Here is an 18,376-nt window from a genome sequence, read left to right on the forward strand (position 1 = left end):
ATCTGCCCCCACGGCTCACAGGCCTCCTATTAGGCTCCGCTTCCAACAGTGGAGATCAAATTTCAACAGTGGAAACATCCAAAGTATAGCATCACCCTAGTGCAATTCTCCACTCTCATTTCTCAGTGTTTCTCGTTTCTCCACCCACCAGGCAGCCAGAATTGTAGACATGCTCGTGTCTTGCCACATTTTCCCACCCCTGCCCGTTTGCCCTTCTCTTGATAGACTTGAGATTTAAAAGATCCAAGCATAACCCCAACAACCCTTCCTCAGAGTTGTCCCTTCAACATATCGACTTCCGTGGGATTTTGTGTAGACTTGGATTATAGCACTTGTCATTCTTGCTGATGAACATCTGGTCACCTCTCTGTCTCTTCAACTCTAATACACATTTCTTGCAGCCTGGAAAGTTTCTTTTGCTACTTATCTATCCTAGCACAGCAACTGACATATAACTAAATAGCAACTCTTCGCAGAATGAATGGCTTATTAATCATCTGTAATTATTCATTTTTTTACCTTTCTTCGAGAAGGTGAAAACCCTTCTAAATCTCTTTGTCCTAGGCTCAGTCCCTGCCCAATTTCTTTCTTTGCATAAATAACTCTAGTTTTGTATCTTATATTTTCTGGTGCATTTCCATTGCTTTTAAATAATTGTCTTGCCTAGCCTTGCTGAACCGCATCTTTCTCCAGTCTTGCAATGTCTCAGTGCCAGGTATCCTCACAAAGCATCTTCTTTGTCAGTAGAGCCATCACTTTATGTAATGAAGACCCACATTCTTCCTGAAGATATGTGTCTGTGGAGAACAAGCAGATTTTGCATCGTGCACAGACTGAGATAGGAAAAATTGTTGTCTTCATTAGCAGTGTGAGGTGGCAAATTAGTACTGTAAATTTCACCTGATTCTTCAAAGCCAAACATCAGCCAACTAATATTGATGCTGGCTGCTCTCTGGACTTTATCTGTTGCCTGAGAAATGAGTCTGCGCCCCGCGGTGGCTGTGCTTTTGCCGTTGTTCCTGCCTGGAATGGGCTGTGTCGTTAGGAAGCATCGTGGAGCTGAGGCCTGACTCTCAGAGGGCGCTAGGTCTCAATGCAGACATTGTTTTTTTTTTTTTTTTTAAGAAAAAAGCCTGGCACAGTGGCTCGTGCCTGTTATCCCAGCACTTTGGGAGGCTGAGGCAGGTGGATCACCTGAGGTCAGGAGTTTGAGACCAGCCTGGCTGACATAGTGAAACCCCGTCTCTACTAAAACTACAAAAATTAGCCATTATGGTGGTGAGTGTCTGTAATCCCAGCTACTCATGAGGCTGAGGCAGGAAAATCGCTTGAACCAGGGAGGCAGAGGTTGCAGTGAGCCGAGCTCATGCCACTGCATTCCAGCCTGGGTGACACAGCGAGATCCCATCTCCAACAAAAAAAGAAAGAAAGAAAAAAGAGTTACCAGCTCATGCCTGTAATCCCAGCACTTTGGGAGGCTGAGGCAGAAGGATTGCTTGAGGCTGAGAGTTCAAGACCAGCCTGGGCAACACAGTGAGATCCTGTCTCTACAAAAAAATTAAAAATAAAAAATTAGTCAAGCATAGTGGTGTGTACTCAAGAGGCCAAGGCAGGAGGATCCCTGGAGCCCAGGAGCTCAAGGCTGCGGTGAGCTATCATGGCACCACTGCACTTCAGCCTGGGCAACAGAGCAAGACTCTCTCAGAAAAAAAAAAAAAAAAAGTTACTAGCATAATGAGAAGTAAATCTGTTGGGCTGAATAACAGGATTATTTCTTTCCAAGTCCTTGCTTGGCTCAAGATTCTCTGCTTTCCTTTAGGGAGGAGGGGCTCAGATCCCTGTGGGAACGCCGACTTTGATTCTGGGCGCCTCCATATGCGTGTGGAGACGAGAGTCCTTCTTTCAGATGATGCGTCTTGCCACGTGTCCTTTCATACAGCACACAATGACAGTTGGACGGGTTCCTATCACCATTGCAGACAGCACTTCTGTGGCCCACAAAGACGTCTTGGAGGTGGCTAAAATTGGCATACTACTGTCTAACGTGCACGTGTGGCATGAGATGGAGGAGTAAAATTTAATTAAAGACCAAAGATACAAGCATGCTCACGTAGCCCTGAAGCACCAGAGACTTTGGCCCAAAGAAAAGGAGTACGTTTCAGTGAAAAGCACACAACATTACTGGCTGTTCTTGAAAACTTGATCTGTGGTCCCCAGTTCCCAAGGATGGGAAAGTGGCCAAAGCCCACTCAACGCTGGGAGCCGTCCTCGTAGAGCCAGAGGGATCCTGCCTGTTCCAATGTGTCCGCGGGTTTTATGGGCATATTTTTCACACCCTGTTCTGCTATTAAAAATAAAATGAGGCACACATCACATGTCTCTCCCAGACTGCAAGACCCATTTCCTTCTAATAAGCCTCTGGTTCGCCTGGGCTTTCCTTACCCTAGAAACATTAAATCTCCAGAGGTGCCTATTATGGATTTCTAGTTTTGTATTTTTTTCCCTCTTTCTGCTATTTTGAAAAAAAAAAAAAAAAAAAAAGAAGTTAGTGAGGTTTGTCTGCTTCTGCAGACAGACAGACAGACACACACACGCACACAGACACACACACGAATTCTCTACCTGGGAGCCAGGAGCTCCCTATGCAAATAGAGAATAAAGAAGGACAGATTTGTCTTACTTACCTGCATGCCACAGAAAATAGAACCCTCAGCTGATGTGTGGCCTGCCCTGGCCTGGGCTTGGTTGGAAGAGGCCAGCCTTGCTCCAGACTACAGAGTAAGCCATAGGCATTCAAGGCTTCAAAGGAGCAGGTCCCTTTAGTGGAGGGAAGCTCTGGAGTGACCTCCATCTATAGTGTGACTTGCTAAATCCAGTAGCCCCAAAGGTGGGGCAACCCGGAGGTCCAAAGGCTCGGCTGTCCAGGTCCTCATTTCCAGGCCATGTTCTCAAACACCACCAGCTAGGGCCCGGTGGGGTGTCGTCCAGTGTAAGGATGTAGGTTGATGTTCACCTGTAAGGTCTAGGGCATACAGGGAGACCGCAGGAGCAAGGCCTGCCAATGAAAGGAACCTGCCCTGTCCAGCCATATCAGCAGCCCAGAGAGTTCAGGATTGAGTCAGAAGGAAAGGGAAGGGGAGATGCCTTGGGAAGGAATGGTCCAGAGAACTAAGAGCAAGGCTTAGCTTACAACTGGCTATCCAGTGACTGTAGCCGCAGACCTTGTCATCCTCTGACATTTCCTACTGTTGTCTCGTATGTCCTGGCTCCCATGTAAAACCCTGCTATAGAGGCTGGAAGGAGATCGGACCTAGCTCAATTTTTCTGATGGGGAAATTGAGGCTGAGGGGGAAGGCTGCACCAGCTTGAAGGGCAGCGCTGGTACTGGCTGCCTCATGGGCTGACTCTCACTTTGGGAGGCCTGGTCTCCGCATCCTCCCATCCTTGGCAATTGGGAATCCGAGCTCAGGCCACATGAGGCTATGTCCTCCACCCCAGTGTCCTTGAGCACAGTGCGCCATGACCTCAAACTGAGCAGTGGCTCCAAGCTCCTTCCAGACCTGTCGGGACTTGCTAGGAAAACATATGGCTGTTCTAGGTCACCTTGAGCATATTTCATTGACGGGAAAAGCTCAAAATGCAGACAAATGCCTTGATTCAGAATTTGGGTTGGACTAAAATTTGTTTCTATACCATTGATGGAAAGAAAGGGGAGGAGGTGTTGAATAACAGATTAATAGGGTATGTAAGAGAACACAGGCTTCCTGTTCTTCGCTTAACCACTTTAACGATGTCCACAGATTCATAGAAAGAAGGGCTGGAGGACCAGGGGGATCCTTGCAGCCAGCACAGCTCATTTTACGCATGAACAAACTGAGGCCTCCAGGGTTTGGCCGCAGACCTAATTAGCTAATACGCCTGGCTGGGAGCCTAGGGTCCTGGTGCACAGGCTGGTCTCCTCTTTGCTGGAGCCCACACTTCATCACAGAAAGAATTCAGCATGCTGCATTAGTATTGATAATGAATTTACTACTAATATATGATTCTTATCCATTCAGACTCATCATCCATTGAACAGTTATCTGTCTAGCGCCTCCTACAGTGTGGGCAGGGAACTCATTAAGATGAAAGAAGGGTAGGAGGTGCTTACCGCTCAGAAAAGAAGCCAATCATAGTATTTCTAGATGGAGTATGCTGGATGTCACAAGAAAGGAATGAATGACCTGCTGTGAACAGTCAGCAGAAAGGGAGATAACTTGGCTATGGTGAGCAAAGACAGTTTTGTGGAATCCATGACCCCTGCTTTGGTGTTTTGCAATGGGCAAGTCCATGAAAACTTACTCCCAAAGTCCGAGGAAGCTGAGAGGCTGAAGAAAGAGGCTGGCATGTCTAGCTTCTCAGAAAGAAACATTTAATAGGGACTTACCCTATGCCTGTGTCTTGTGGGTTGGTGAGACAAGATGGTGGATCCCCCTGGCCTATCACCTACCAGACCCAGGACTTACATGCCATAGGGAAGGAATGTGTAGGACAATTGTAGGGAGAGGCAGGAGTCTGCCTAAGGGCAGGATGTATGGTAAGTACATGGTCTTACACAAGAAACAGTAGATAAAATAGAAAAGGCATTCCCAGAATTAGAGTTTATCAGAAGTCAACAGGGCAGATTAGCATCCAAGATGGAGTCACTTTAGCATCCACACTTGACCTTGAAGGATGGATATAATTTTGGGCAAGGAAAGAAAAAGGGAAGATGTTTCAGGCAAAAACACTGGAAGCAATAGTGTGGCAATCTGAAAAGCAGCCTCCAAAGATATCAAAGCCTAATATCTGAGATTTATAAATGTTACCTTACAGAAAAGTCTTTGAAGATGTGATGAAGTTAAGAATCTTGAGATGGGGAGATTATCTTGGATTATCTGAGTGGTCCCTAAAAGCAAACACAAGTGTCCTTATAAGAGCAGGCCAGAGGGAGATTTACAGACAGAAGAGGAGAAGGTGGAGATTGGAGTGATGGGGCTGCAAGCCAAGGAATGCTGGAGCCTCTGGCAGCTGGAAGAGACAAACAGATTTTCCCTTAGAGCCTTCACGGGGAGCACAGCTCTGCTGACATCAGGATTGTGATCTAATGTTGCTGATTTTGGAATTCTGGCCTCCAGACTGTGAAAGAATAGATTTCTGTTGTCTTAAGTCACCAAGGTTGTGGTAATGACCATTCCAGGGCATGGCGAGATATTCAGTGAGGTAATAAGTAAATGAGTCAGAGTCAAGGGGCTTGTATGCATTTGAAGAGCGATAGAAAGTTTCTGCATGGAGAGTGGAGAAACTTTCCATGAGTGGAGTCGGGCTGAGTGGGAGAACCCCAATGCCTGGTGGATCATTTTTATTTCTCCGTATTTATTCATACTGTGCTTCTCACATGATAGAAAGTCAATACTAGTTGCGTGGCATGGTGAATAATGACAGCTGACATATCTGGGCTTGCACTTCGTTTATTGATGAAAAGTCAAAGCTGCTCTAGGTCTGGTGTGCGCAGAAACAATTAATGAACCTTTCATCTTCACACTGTGACCTCCAGTTCCTTGTGTTGTACATCCAATCCAGGACTGACAGCTGCAGTGGCTCTGGAGAAGGGGACTTTGGGTGGAATTTAGAGCAACTCTGGTTTAGGGGAAGAGGAGGGGAGATTGTCTGCCAGGTGAAACAGCCCTTACTGACAGCAGAGTCGAGTTCTCTGCTAGCCCAGGGACAAAGTGATTAAAGGCGTCTTTTGAGTTTTCATGATCCTCTTATTGATCTGAGGTTGTTTATAGCTACAAAACACCTGTACATTAGGAGAATGAGATACAAACAGCAGGGTACTTAACCCTTCTCCTGCTATGAGGCTGAAAGAGCTTTCTGCACAGCTCCTACAGCTGCAGGGATCTGAAATATACCTGCAGAGGGGAACTGCATTCTCCTTTCCTCCTGAGGACTGCAGTTAAGAGGCAGCTTTCTCCTCACAGCTGAAACCAAATCCTCATCTTTGCTCAGAAAGTGTCCTTGGTTAACATGATTCTCTGCTGGGACCACCATCTAATTGTGTGCCTCCTACAGAGTTGGAGGATGCTCAGGTCCAGCTGTCTCCTTTCTTCCTTCCTCCCCTCCCTTCCCCCTCCTCCTCCCCTTCCCCTCCCCCTCCCCCTCCTCCCCTCCCCCCTTCTCCCCTCCCTCTTCTCCCCTCCCCCCTCCCCTCTCCTCCCCTCCCTCCTTCCCTACTTCCTTCCTTTTCATTTTCTTCTTTCTTTTTCTTTCTTTCTTCTTTCTTTTCTTTTTCTTTTCTTCCTTTCCTCCTTTCTTTTTCTTTTTTCCTTCTTTTGTCTGACTGCCTTCCTTCCGTCCTTCCTCCCTCCCTTTCTTTTTCTTTCTTCTTTCCTTTTTCCTTCCTTCCTCCTTACTTCCCTCCTTCCTCCCTCCCTCCCTTGCTTTCTTCCTTCCTTTCTCCCTCCCTCCTTTCCTTTTTTTCCCTCCCTCCCTTCCTTTCTTTTCCTTTCTCTTTTTTCCTCCCTCCATTCCTCTCTTCCACTCTCCCTTCCACCTTCCTCTTTTTCTCTCTCCCTTTCCTTTTCTTTCTCTTCTTTCTCATTTTCTCTTCTCCTCTCCTCCCTTCCATTTCCTTTTTTCTCTTTCCTTTTTCTTTCCTTTGTTTCTTTTCTTATGTTCTTCTTCTGTCTTCCCTTTTATCTGATTAAAGAGTTTTAACAAATCACTGTTTGTAAAGCAGTTAGGAGTTCTCGGTAGACAGTCACCAATGACTGCAGTGCAATAAAGCCAACCATGTGACCACTGGACTTTCTTTGCTTTTCCATTGTAGAAATCCGAGAGGCCTTTCGGGTTCTGGACCGGGATGGGAACGGCTTCATCTCCAAGCAGGAGCTGGGCATGGCCATGCGCTCTTTGGGGTACATGCCAAGCGAGGTGGAGCTGGCCATCATCATGCAGCGCTTGGATATGGATGGTAAGACCCGTACAAGCAGCTTCTGCCCTGAGACGTGCCCCGGTCTCATCAGTGAGATGTCGGATTTATGCAGGGCCTTGCACTTTTAAGTCCAAAGACTTGATTTACATTTGAGAAACAGAAACCTGGACTAGAACAGGCTTTTTCAGTAACTTTCCATAGAGTTCTAGGGCCCTGTAGAGATGGTTTCAGGGCCACTGTAGGATGGGGCGAGGAAAGAAGCCTGGCTGGTGGAGCAGTTATAGCACCTTCTTATTTCCCTTCTCCTCCTTCTCCTCCCCTCCCCCTTCCCCATCCCTCTCCCCCTCCCCATCCTTCTCTCCCTCCCCATTCCTCCTCCCTCCTCCCCTTCCTCCTCCTCCTCCTTCTTCCTCTTCCTCTTCTTCTCCCTCCCCCCTTCCTCCTCCTCCTCTTCTAAATAACAGATTTATTGAGATAGAATTCACACACTCTAATATTCACACATTTAAAGTGTACAGTTCAGGGGTGCTTAGCGGATGCACAGGGTTGTTTTTGTTTGTGTCCTCTTTCTTTATCGGATGCTTTGTAGATGTCACGCAGATCTAAAAGTTACATTGTTGAGTAATTATTTAAAAACTGGTCTTGGTCCAGAGCTCCACACAAGAAGCAAAAAGGAATGGGGATGGCGGGATCTCCAACATCACCAAACCCCTCAAACAAGAATCCTAAGCTCCTGCATGGGCTAGAGCCTGGGCTTGGGCTCTTGGGCTAATCCTCAGTGTCTCTGGCTGCATCACAGGCACGAAAAGTTCACCAGCAAGGGGCTGCAGGGAACAGCCAGTAAAGTCCAGACATGGACAAATGTAACTGGAAGGAGGACATGAAACAGACAGGTAACTGTCCCGCTGTAGTTAAGAGTGCAGCTAAGGCAGGTGGAGGGGCAGGGGAGGGGCTGCGGGAGCAGCGCTGCCGCACTGCGGGTGTGTAGCCCCAGTGTAGCCAGAGGAGAGTCACAGATTTGTAAAACCAGTGCCACAACGGATTTTAGTTGGAAGCCATTATCCTCAGCAAACTAACACAGGTACAGAAAGCCAAGCACCACATGTTCTCACCTTTTTTCTTTTTTCATGACAAGTCTATTTTAACATTTTTATCTTATTTTAATTTAATTTTTATTTTTAATTGTATTTTATTTATTTATTTAGTTTTGAGATGGAGTCTCGCTCTGTCGCCCAGGCTAGAGTGCAGTGACACAATCTCAACTCACTGCAACCTCCACCTCCTGGGTTCAAGCGATTCTCCTGCCTCAGCCTCCAGAGTAGCTGGGACTACAGGCGCCCACCACCACAACTGACTAATTTTTGTGTTTTTAGTAGAGATGGAGTTTCACCATGTTGGCCAGGATGGTCTTGATCTCCTGATCTCACCTTGGCGTCCCAAAGTGCTGGGATTACAGGTGTGAGCCAGTGCGCCTGGCCTAAATTGTTTATTATTTTAGGTTCCAAGATACCTGTGCTTTTTCTCGCTTATAAGTGGGAGCTGAATGATGAGAACATAGTGGGGAACAACACACACTGGGGCCTGTTGGGGGTGGAGAGGGAGAGCATCAGGAAGAATAGCTAATGGGTGCTGGGCTTAATACCAAGGTGATGGGTTGATCTGTGCAGCAAACCACCACGGCACACGTTTACCTATGTAACAAACCTGCACTCCTGCACACAGACCCCGGAATTTAAAATAAAAGTTGAAGGAAAATAAAATAACACCTTCATGACTCCAAAAAGGATTCTCACATCTCTTAGCCATCACCTCCCAATCCCCCTGTCCCTGCAAGCCCTAGGCAACCACTTCTCTATGTTATCTGAGAGACTGGTCAATGGGAAGCAGCTGTTGGTCTCCAGACAGAGGTCCTAACCCGAGACCAGAGGGCTCACGTGTTGTGTGTCCTTCTGGTGAGCTGGGGATTCCCATGTACCAGCTTCGACTTGAGGTGTTCCCTGTTGGCCAGGATGTCTCCAGGCCAGTCAGTGTCTGTGCTTCCCACAGACCCGCATTTCCTGTGCAACCTGGAAAACAAATCCTAGACTTAATCCTGGGCCAGTCACTGTCCCCAGTCCTGCCCAGCAGACTGATGGAAGGGGCTTCTAGGAAGAAAACTGCATTATCTTCCTGCCCTACCCCACACGCCCCTGTCTGCACACTGCCTCCTTGCCTCTAAGTTCTTTGGGATGGTCTGTCCCAAGGACACCATAACCCGCAGGCTTTGGAGCCTTCTGAGCTGGAGCTACTGTGTCATTCCCATTGTCACGTCCTTCGGTCTGGACATTCCCATTGTCCAGATCTGTTCAGAGGCTTCACTCTTAGCCTCCTTTTTTTCTTTTTTTTCTTTTTTACCCAACTTCCATCTTCTCCAAAGCTTCAGAGAAATGACCTGCAGCTTATTGTCTGATGACTGTGGCAGTCCCCTATCTAGTCCACACCCTTCTTAGCAGAATCGTGTTTTTGGATTGAAGAATCTTGGGACCAGTAGCAAAAGCACCCTGTTTTCTACCCAACTCTCTGCCCCATTTGGCTCAATAATCCCAAGTTGGTTAACATCTCCAAGTAGCTACTGAAGACATGAAGTGTTTCAGTTAAGGCTTTCAAAGTAGCCCCATAAGTAGAGCCATAAGATCTGGTCCTCGCCACCTGTGTCTACACCCTGAGCCCCTTGTCTTAATTCAGTAAGCAAGTGCTACGCCCCTTCATACGCCATGACTGCTCCACCCAACCACCTAGACCCTCTCTGCTGTGCCTCACACCCGGCCAGGACCTCACTTGGTGAATGAGTCCAAAGTCAGAACTGACTGGCTTCATACCACCCTCAAACTCATTGATGGTGTCTGCCAGGGCATCGATGGTCTCAATATCCAGGTGATTGACGGGCTCATCCAGGAGGAGCATGTAGGGGTTCCGCCAGGCCAGCCAGGCCAGGCTAGATGCACAGATTTGTGCAACACATGCCACAGTCGATTTTAGAACATTTTCATTGCTCCAAAAAGAAACCTTGCATCTCACTTTTTTTTTTTTTTTTTTTTTTTTGACGGAGTCTCACTCTGTCACCAGGCTGGAGTGCAATGGCGCCATCTCTGCTCACTGCAACCTGCGCCTCCCGGGTTCAAGCTGTTCTCCTGCCTCTGCCTCCCGGGTAGCTGGGATTACAGGCACCCACCACCACACCCAGCTAATTTTTGTATTTTTAATAGAGACAGGGTTTCACCATGGTGGCCAGGATGGTCTCGATCTCTTGACCTTGTGATCCGCCCGCCTTGGCCTCCCAAAGTGCTGGAATTACAGGTGTGAGCCACCTCATCCGGACAAAACCTTGCGCCTCTTAGCCGTCACCTCTCAATCCCCGTATTTCCCCAAGCCCTACACAAGCACTTCTCTACTTTCCGTCTCTGTGGTTGCTTCTGCCGGACATTTTCTATAAATGGAATCATGTAATTTGCTTTCCTTTGTGAGTAGCTTCTCACACTTACTATAGTGTTTCCAAGGTTCACCTGTGTGGTAGCGTTTATCGTGACTTCATTTCTTTTGATGGCCAGATTCCTATTCCACTGTATGGACATAACAGCTTGTTTTATGTCTGTTTTCTATTTACTGAGTTTCCGCATACAACCTCGCTGGAAAAAATACAACCTTGTAGTGTTTCTTTAATTTGTGACAGAGTCTCACTCTGTCTTATGCCCAGGCTGGAATTCAGTGGCATGATCTTGGCTCACTGCAACCTCCATCTCCCAGATTGAAGCGATCCTCCTGCCTCAGCCTCCTGAGTAGCTGGGGTTACAGATGTGTGCCGCCACGCCTGGCTAATTTTTGTATTTTATTAGAGATGGGGTTTCACCATGTTGCCCAGGCTGGTCTCGAATTCCTGAGCTCAAGTGATCCACCCGCCTCAGCCTCCCAAAGTGCTGGGATTACAGGTGTGAGCCATCGCGCCCAGCCCTCATAATGTTTAAAAAGCTTTGTAAAATGGGCTGGGCACAGTGGCTCACACCTGTATCCTAGCACTTTGGGAGGCCAGGGCGGGCAGGTCACCTGAGGTCGGGAGTTCAAGACCAGCCTGATCAACATAGAGAAACCCTGTCTCTAACAAAAATACAAAATTAGCTGGGCATGGTGGCACATGTCTGTAATCCCAGCTACTCAGGAGGCTGAGGCGGGAGAATCCCTTGAACCCAGGAGGCAGAGGTTGCGGTGAGCTGAGATTGTGCCATTGTACTCCAGCCTGGGTGACAGAGCAAGCAAAACTCCATCTCAAAAAAAAAAGTAAAATAAAATAAGCTTTGAAAAATGACTGGATTTGATAATCTTTAAGGTTCTTCCCTACTCTAGAACCCTAAGTTTTATCCCAAACCAGCTAGATCTTGCCTTAGATAAAGGTCCAGGAAGGAGGCCTCTTTGTTTTGTTTTGTTAACACACACCATTCCCCTCTGAAAAGCAGCTTCATTCTAGGCATCGGGCACCAGAGGATTGGGCTTTTGGCATCCCTAGGTTAAGCATGAGATATACACCAAGAAGCAAGGACAGAGGAGATGGGCAGGAAGTCCCTTTGGAAGAACAGACCAAGGTTATGATAAGGAGATGTTTGCTCGGCCTGCAGGCTAGTTGCAAGAGCATGGTTCTCGCCTGTTATCTTGCTGGACTTGTTGGGAGGATGATAATAAGGGTGACCATATGGTGAATGGACCCTAGGGCCAACCGCCAAGTGCAGCTGTAGACGTTTATTTTCTGGTTCAGGATAGAGATGTTGTATCCAGGGTATTCAGTTGTGTGAGTGGTTCCCAGCTTGTTCTCCCAATTCTGATTGCTGGTGACTCACCGTGTCTTTGTAGGCCTGATTCGACCTTGCTTTATATTTTAGAGATATTTCTGAAAAGCTGGAGCCAAGCACACCTTTTCCAGCAAGATCTGACTTCCAGTGACTTCCATCATTATCTCAGAGATACATTTAGAGGGAAAAAAGTTTAAAATGAGAAAAGTCTTAACCTGTACCTCTGTTTCTGGAACTAAGAAGGCTTTGGGTCTTTGATTCTGCTCACACAACTCTTGTAATAAAACCTAGTCAATCGCACCTGTAATCGGAGGCTGAGGCGGGCAGATCATCTGAGGTCAGGAGTTCGAGACCAGCCTCACCGACATGGTGAAATTCCGTCTCTACTAAAAATACAAAACAATTAGCCAGGTATGGTTGCACGTGCCTGTAATCTCAGCTACTCAGGAGGCTAAGGCACGAGAATCGCTTGAACCCAGGAGGCAGAGATCGCAGTGAGCTGAGATTGCGCCACTACACTCCAGCCTGGGCGACAAGGCAAGACCCCGTCTAAAGAAACAAACGAACAAACAAAAATCCTAGTCAAATGGACTAAATGTGAATGGAATTAGCAATTAGCAACTTCTTTACACACAGGAAGGGCTTATTTTTCTTGTAGAGTATTATTCCTAGTTATGTCTGGAAGTTATTCCTATAATTGTGGGAGAGTTATTCCTATAAGATTTAAGGATCTTGCTGGGTACCGTGGCCCACATTTTGTAGTCTCAGCACTTTGGGAGGCCAAGGTAGGATGACTGCTTAAGGCCAGGAATTTGAGACCAGTCTGGGCAGCATAGTGAAAACCTGTCTCTGCAAAAATAGAAAAAATTAGCTGGGCATAGTGGTGCACATCTGTAATCCCAGCTAGTTGGGAGACTGAGGCAGGAGGATTGCTGGAGCCTAGGAGTTCAAGACTGCGGTAAGCTATGATTATGCCACTGTACTCCCACCTGGGTAATAGAGCTAGACCCTTGTCTCTAAAAAAAAAACCCCAAAAACAAAAAAAATAAAAAAAGATTTAAGCGTCTTCAGCCCCAAGTTCATGCTTGTTTGTATATTCTTTCATTGGACCCCAGCTTGTGGGGAAATTTTTAGATTGTTGCAAATTTTCCCTGATTTCTTGAGAGCTTGGAGTCCCTTAGGGCTTTATGTGATGATATTGTTCAAAGAGCTCATCAGGGCTCAGGCATCTGGGATGCGGTTTAAGAGACTTCAAGTTTCACCAATTTATTTGCAACTCATCATACTCAGCTACCAACGCCGAAAGCAGAACTTCTGAGCAAATCTCACAGCGGATTTCTATTCGTTCCTTTAACAAAAACCCAAGTCATCGACTATTTCATGGTGACCCATCAGGTAAAAGCACATTTATTTATTTTTGAAGCTCAGCTTCCCTGAAGTTTTGTTTTGCTGCCTACAAAAGATTTAGTACAAAATCCATGAAAATACATAGCAGTGTAGGCTACAGGCATTGCCGCCACAAAAATGTATACAATCCCTAAGTGTGAAAAGAGCTAAATGAAAAATGCCCAGTCTGAGGTCGAAGTACGTGTCTTGAAGGTATTTTGCCAATTTCACTTTGCCAGTGAGTGAAACTTCTCAGGTACCGGGATCTGGTTATGGATGGAATGACTGCATTTATTTGTCCTTCTCTTAGTGGGACCTTTTGAGCTGTTCTGTTAAGAAAAAAAAAAAAAAAAAAAAAAATTAGGTTCTAATTATATCCTTCCTTCCTCGCTTCTGTAACTGGGAATCCTCCGGAGATTCGAGCCTACCTAATTAAGTTTCTCTTTGGTGTGGAACACGTGGAACGGCAGAGATTTTTATTAGGTTGGTGCAAAAGTAATCGCACCAGCCTAGTATGTGGATGACGCCAAAAAAAAAAAAAAAAGAAAAAGGAGTGTTTGGGGCAAAGCGTAGGATTCTTTGCTATAGGATGATCATGCCTCCTGGTCTGTACACGCTGGTATTGGGCAGGCGGGATGGCAGCGGTGCCTCTATCCATCCCAGCTGGCTGTGATTAGAAGCAGGTCTGGCCCACACACCAATCTTTCTTTCTCTGGGGTCCCTGCCGCTTTGCCCGACAGTGAGGTCATACCTTCGGCACGAGGCCCGGCTGGAATTAGCCTGGGTTTGTCTGTGCAACCCAAGTTGGCACATGAGGTTTTCATTAGGTGGCTCCTTGGGAGGGGGGTGCCTTGCCGGCTGCACATGGAACAGTCATCTCCCTGGATTAGGGATCTCGCCTGGATTTCCTGGACACGGATCCAGCCAGACATTTCCAGGGGACAGAATGGAAGGCAGGCAGGAGGGTCTGGGATTGCTCACCTGGCCTGTAGCCAATTTGCCCTCAGTGGTGGGACTGGCTGTGTGTGTATGTGTGTGTGTCTGTGTGTGCAAGTGCCTGCATGCACATGTGTGTGCCAAATGGGCTGAACTGCTCAGAGTTATTTTATTTTATTTTATTTTTTGTAGAGACAGGGTCTTGCTCTGTTGCCCAAGCTGGAGTGCAGCAGTATGCAGTAATTGCTCAGTGCAGCCTCAAACTCCTGGTTTCAAGCTATCCTCCCACGTCAGCCTCCCAAATGGCTGGGACTACAGGCTGCCCCACCCAGCTAAGTTTTTTATTATTCTTTGCAGAGACGAAGTCTCACTCTGTTGCCCAGGTTGCTCTCAAGTTCCTGGCCTCAAGGGATCCTCCCGCCTTAGCCTCGCGAAGAGCCAGGACTACAGATGTGAGCCACTGGGCCCAGCCTGAACTATTCAGAGTTAAATACACAAAAAGCCCAAACTTCTGCCCGGTGCCTGGGTTCTCCTCTTTGGCTCATCACTGCAAAAGCTATTTCTTGGAACTTTAACTCAGTTCTTTGTTCTCTTGTGGTCACTGTTCCATTTCTCTTCCATCAGCCTCTGCAGCTAAGGTGACTTTTACCAAGCACCAGTTGAGGACCAAGATCTGCCTTTCCTGGATGCCTATTTTTGGGGGCCAGGATCTCTCCATCAGCCCTGATTCTGGAAGCCTGCAGTTCTTTTCCACCAGGCTCAATTAAGCCCAATTCCCAAGGTGTCCTTTGCATGTCAGGAATCAACTTTCCTCCTATGCATCATATTAGTTATGTATCATCCTTGGATTGGCTGACAAAATAGTCACTCAAAGCCCTGGCACGGTGGCTCATGCCTGTAATCCCAGCACTTTGTGAGGCTGAGGCAGGTGGATCACTTGAGGTCAGGAGTTTGAGACCAGCCTGGCCAATATGGTGAAACCCCGTCTCTACTAAAAATACAAAAATTAGCTGGGCGTGGTGGCGGGCTCCTGTAATCCCAGCTGCTCAGCTGGTTGAGGCAGGAGAATTGCCTGAACCTGGGAGTCAGAGGTTGCAGTGAGCCGAGATTGTGCCATTGCACTCCAGCCAGGGTGTCCCGGCGAGACTCTGCCTCAAAAACAAAAAAAGAAAAAGAAAAACAAAAGTCACTCGAAAAACTGTCTCCAAAGCTGTATTCTGTTTATTTTATTTTTATTTTTATTGGTAGACACAGGAGGTCTCACTTTGTTGCCCAGGCTGTCTTGAACTTCTGGCTTCAGGTGATTCTCCTACATCTGCTTCCCAAAGTGCTGGGATTATAGGCATGAGCCACCACACCCAGCCAAAGCTGAATTATAGAAGCAAGTTAAGAAAAATGGCTTCTTGAAGTCACTGTGGGCTGGGCTACACCCTATGTGTTCCCCTTAGTTCTGTGATCCGCACAAGCAGCTGTTTGGCTGATCTCAGAGCTTCCTGCAACATTCACTGGGGAATAAAGGCTTGGTATCCTCAAGACCTAAGGGATGTCTTCAATTGATTTCTGCATTCTCAGTACTTTCAAAACCACACTACTGGGTCATCTGGAGTGAATCCAGCTAACTTTGCAAAGGCTTTCCTGAAACAATCGAACCAGGAAACATTCTGAGCAGCGCAAGGGCCCTTGCACCAGCCCCGCTCACATTTCCTAATGCAATTCTCTCTTCTTCCAACCCGCGCCCACCTCTCCTCTGCGAGGAGAACAAAGGTCCTTTCTTTCACACAGTTGAAGATCTTGCCCTCTTCCTCCTTGATTTACCTTCTGTTCCTCAAAGATGTAGAATCTCATGCAATTCTAGCATGTGTGTTGGAGTTTGGAAATTCATTCTCATTTCTCAACTTATTTGTAATTTGTTTTCAAGGTTTGCCACTGCCTGGATAGGTGAATTTTATTCAGTTCAGTTAAATTTAAAAAGGATTTATTTCGGGCCCTTATGTGTGAACTTCCTTATTTTTATGGTTGGCAGGATTCACTCATGGTGTGTTTTGAGACAAACTGCTGAGCTGCCTAAGAACAAAATCATGGCCTGAGTCACATGAAAGATATTGGTGGTGTCCCCAGTGTCAGCCCTCCTGTCCCCATCATCCCCTTTTCAATTGCCCATTCATTAAGAGTATTTATCCTGTGCTGTTAAGTCACATTAATATGACTTTTCTGTTTTCATTTCCAATCTCGTAGAAGACAGAAAGGGTATATAGTATATAAAATGCTAAGCAGTGCTCATTTCCATTTCACCTTCAGACATGTCAGTGTGCTGGTCAGAATGCTCCAGAACTTGCATTCGGTCTCTTTGGTGAGATAGAACACACACTTCTTTCCTGTGCGTGAGGCAAGAAGCTCACCCACAGACTGCAGGAAGTGGAACTACCTGGCGAGAGGGGAAAGCGGGTGGAGATTTTAGCCTAAAGCAGAGGTTCCCAAACCTGATTACACATCAGAAGCACATGGGGAGTGTGTTAAACCCCAAAACAGGGCCAGGTGCCGTGGCTTACGTCTGCAGTCCCAGCACTTTGAGAGGCCAGGAGTTCGAGACCAGCCTGGGCAACACAGTGAGACTCCCGTTTCTACCAAAAGACACACACACACCACACACACCACACACACTCACACACACACACCACACAAAATAGCTGGGTGTGGTGACTTGCACCTAGGATCCCAGATACTTAGGAGGCTGAGGAAGGAGGATTGCTTGAGTCTGGGAGGTAGAGGCTGCAGTGAGATATGATTGTATCATTGCACTTCAGCCTGGGCAACAGCACGAGACTCTGTCTCTACAAAAGAAAAAAAAGATAAAACAGATTGATAGACTCAGAATCCCCAAGCGTAGAGCCCAGGAGCCTGTAGCCCCCCCCCCTTTTTTTTAATTTTTATTTTTTTTGAGACAGAGTCTTGCTCTGTTGCCCAGATTGGAGTGCAGTGGCACAATCTCTGCCCACTGTGCAACCTCTGTCTCCCCGGCTCAAGGGATTCTTGTGCCTCAGCCTCCCAAGTAGCTGGAATTGCATGTGCATGCCACCATGCCCAGCTAATTTTGGTATTTTTAGTAGAGACGAGGTTTCTCCATGTTGATCAGGTAGGCCTTGAACTCCTGGCCTCATGTGATCCTCCTGCTTGGCCTCCCAAAGTGCTGGGATTACGAGTAGCTGGAATTACAGGTGCACGCCACCATGCCTGGCTAATTTTTGTATTTTTAGTAGAGACGGGGTTTCTCCATATTGGTCAGCTTGGCCTTGAACTCCTGGCCTCAAGTGATCCTCCCGCTTCGGCCTCCCAAAGGACTGGGATTAAGGTGTGAGCCATCATGCCCCGCCATGAGCCTGATCCTTTAACAGTCACATCAGGTTATTGTGCAGCCGTATGTCCATTGACACAATTGGGCGGGGGGGACCCTTGGTTAAAAGAAAACTCTTTGGCTACAGAGTAGTCATCGAGCTTGTGGATATTTGCATGAGCAAGAAGGTCTGTGTGGAAGGTAAATGTGAGGTGATAAGGAGTTTTTCCTTTGGGAACCTGATGAAGGAAGTAAAGTCTGTCCTTAGGGGTTCAGTCACCCCTGTCTGAATACAGGTGGCCCTCAAAGTGCTTGCATGTGCAGAGACCTGGTGTCCTCCCTTCTCCACGTGTGGTCCGGGGACAGTCAGAGTCAGCCTCACCTGGAAGCATATTTAAGATGCTCCATCTCAGGCCCTACCCCTGACTTGCTGAATCAGAATTTTCCTTCTATCTATCTATCTATCTATCTATCTATCTATCTATCTATCTATCAATCAATCAATCATCTATCTATCTTTTAGAGACAAGGTCTCTCTCTGTTGCCCAGGCTGGAATGCAGTGGTATCATCATAGCTCACTGCAGCCTTGTCTCCTGGGCTCAAGCCATCCTCCTCCCTCAGCCTCCCAAGTCACTGGTACTACAGGCGTGTGTCGTCACCACGCCTGGCTAATTTTTATTTTTTATTATTTGTAGCAATGAAGTTTTGCTATGTTGCCCAGGCTGGTGTAGAACTCCTGGCTTCAAGCAGTCTCCCACCTTGGCCTCCCAAAGTGCTGGGGTTACAGGCGTGAGTTACCATGCTTGGCCCAGAATTTTCCTTTTACCGAGATTCCCAGATGTTGCATATGCACATTGAAGTCGGAGATACCCTAGTCTGGGGCACACGTTGACAAATGGAAAGCAAACCCAATTATGTTTCCTTTTTTGAGGGTCTCTCTAGGGAGTGAA

General features: G+C 47.0%; 1 protein-coding gene across 15 annotated transcripts in view; it reads left to right on the forward strand.

The window, feature by feature from the left end:
* CALN1 (calneuron 1) overlaps positions 1-18,376 on the forward strand; it is a 732,697-nt gene that overhangs the window by 394,633 nt on the left and 319,688 nt on the right. For all 15 annotated transcript variants that reach the window (XM_073012664.1, XM_073012665.1, XM_073012666.1 and 12 more), the window contains one exon: positions 6,851-6,994. In XM_073012664.1, the coding sequence (XP_072868765.1) occupies positions 6,851-6,994 (144 nt within the window). The remainder of the gene's footprint in view (positions 1-6,850; positions 6,995-18,376) is intronic.

This window comes from Chlorocebus sabaeus, chromosome 28 (assembly GCF_047675955.1).
Source record: "Chlorocebus sabaeus isolate Y175 chromosome 28, mChlSab1.0.hap1, whole genome shotgun sequence".
Classification (NCBI taxonomy): domain Eukaryota; kingdom Metazoa; phylum Chordata; class Mammalia; order Primates; family Cercopithecidae; genus Chlorocebus; species Chlorocebus sabaeus.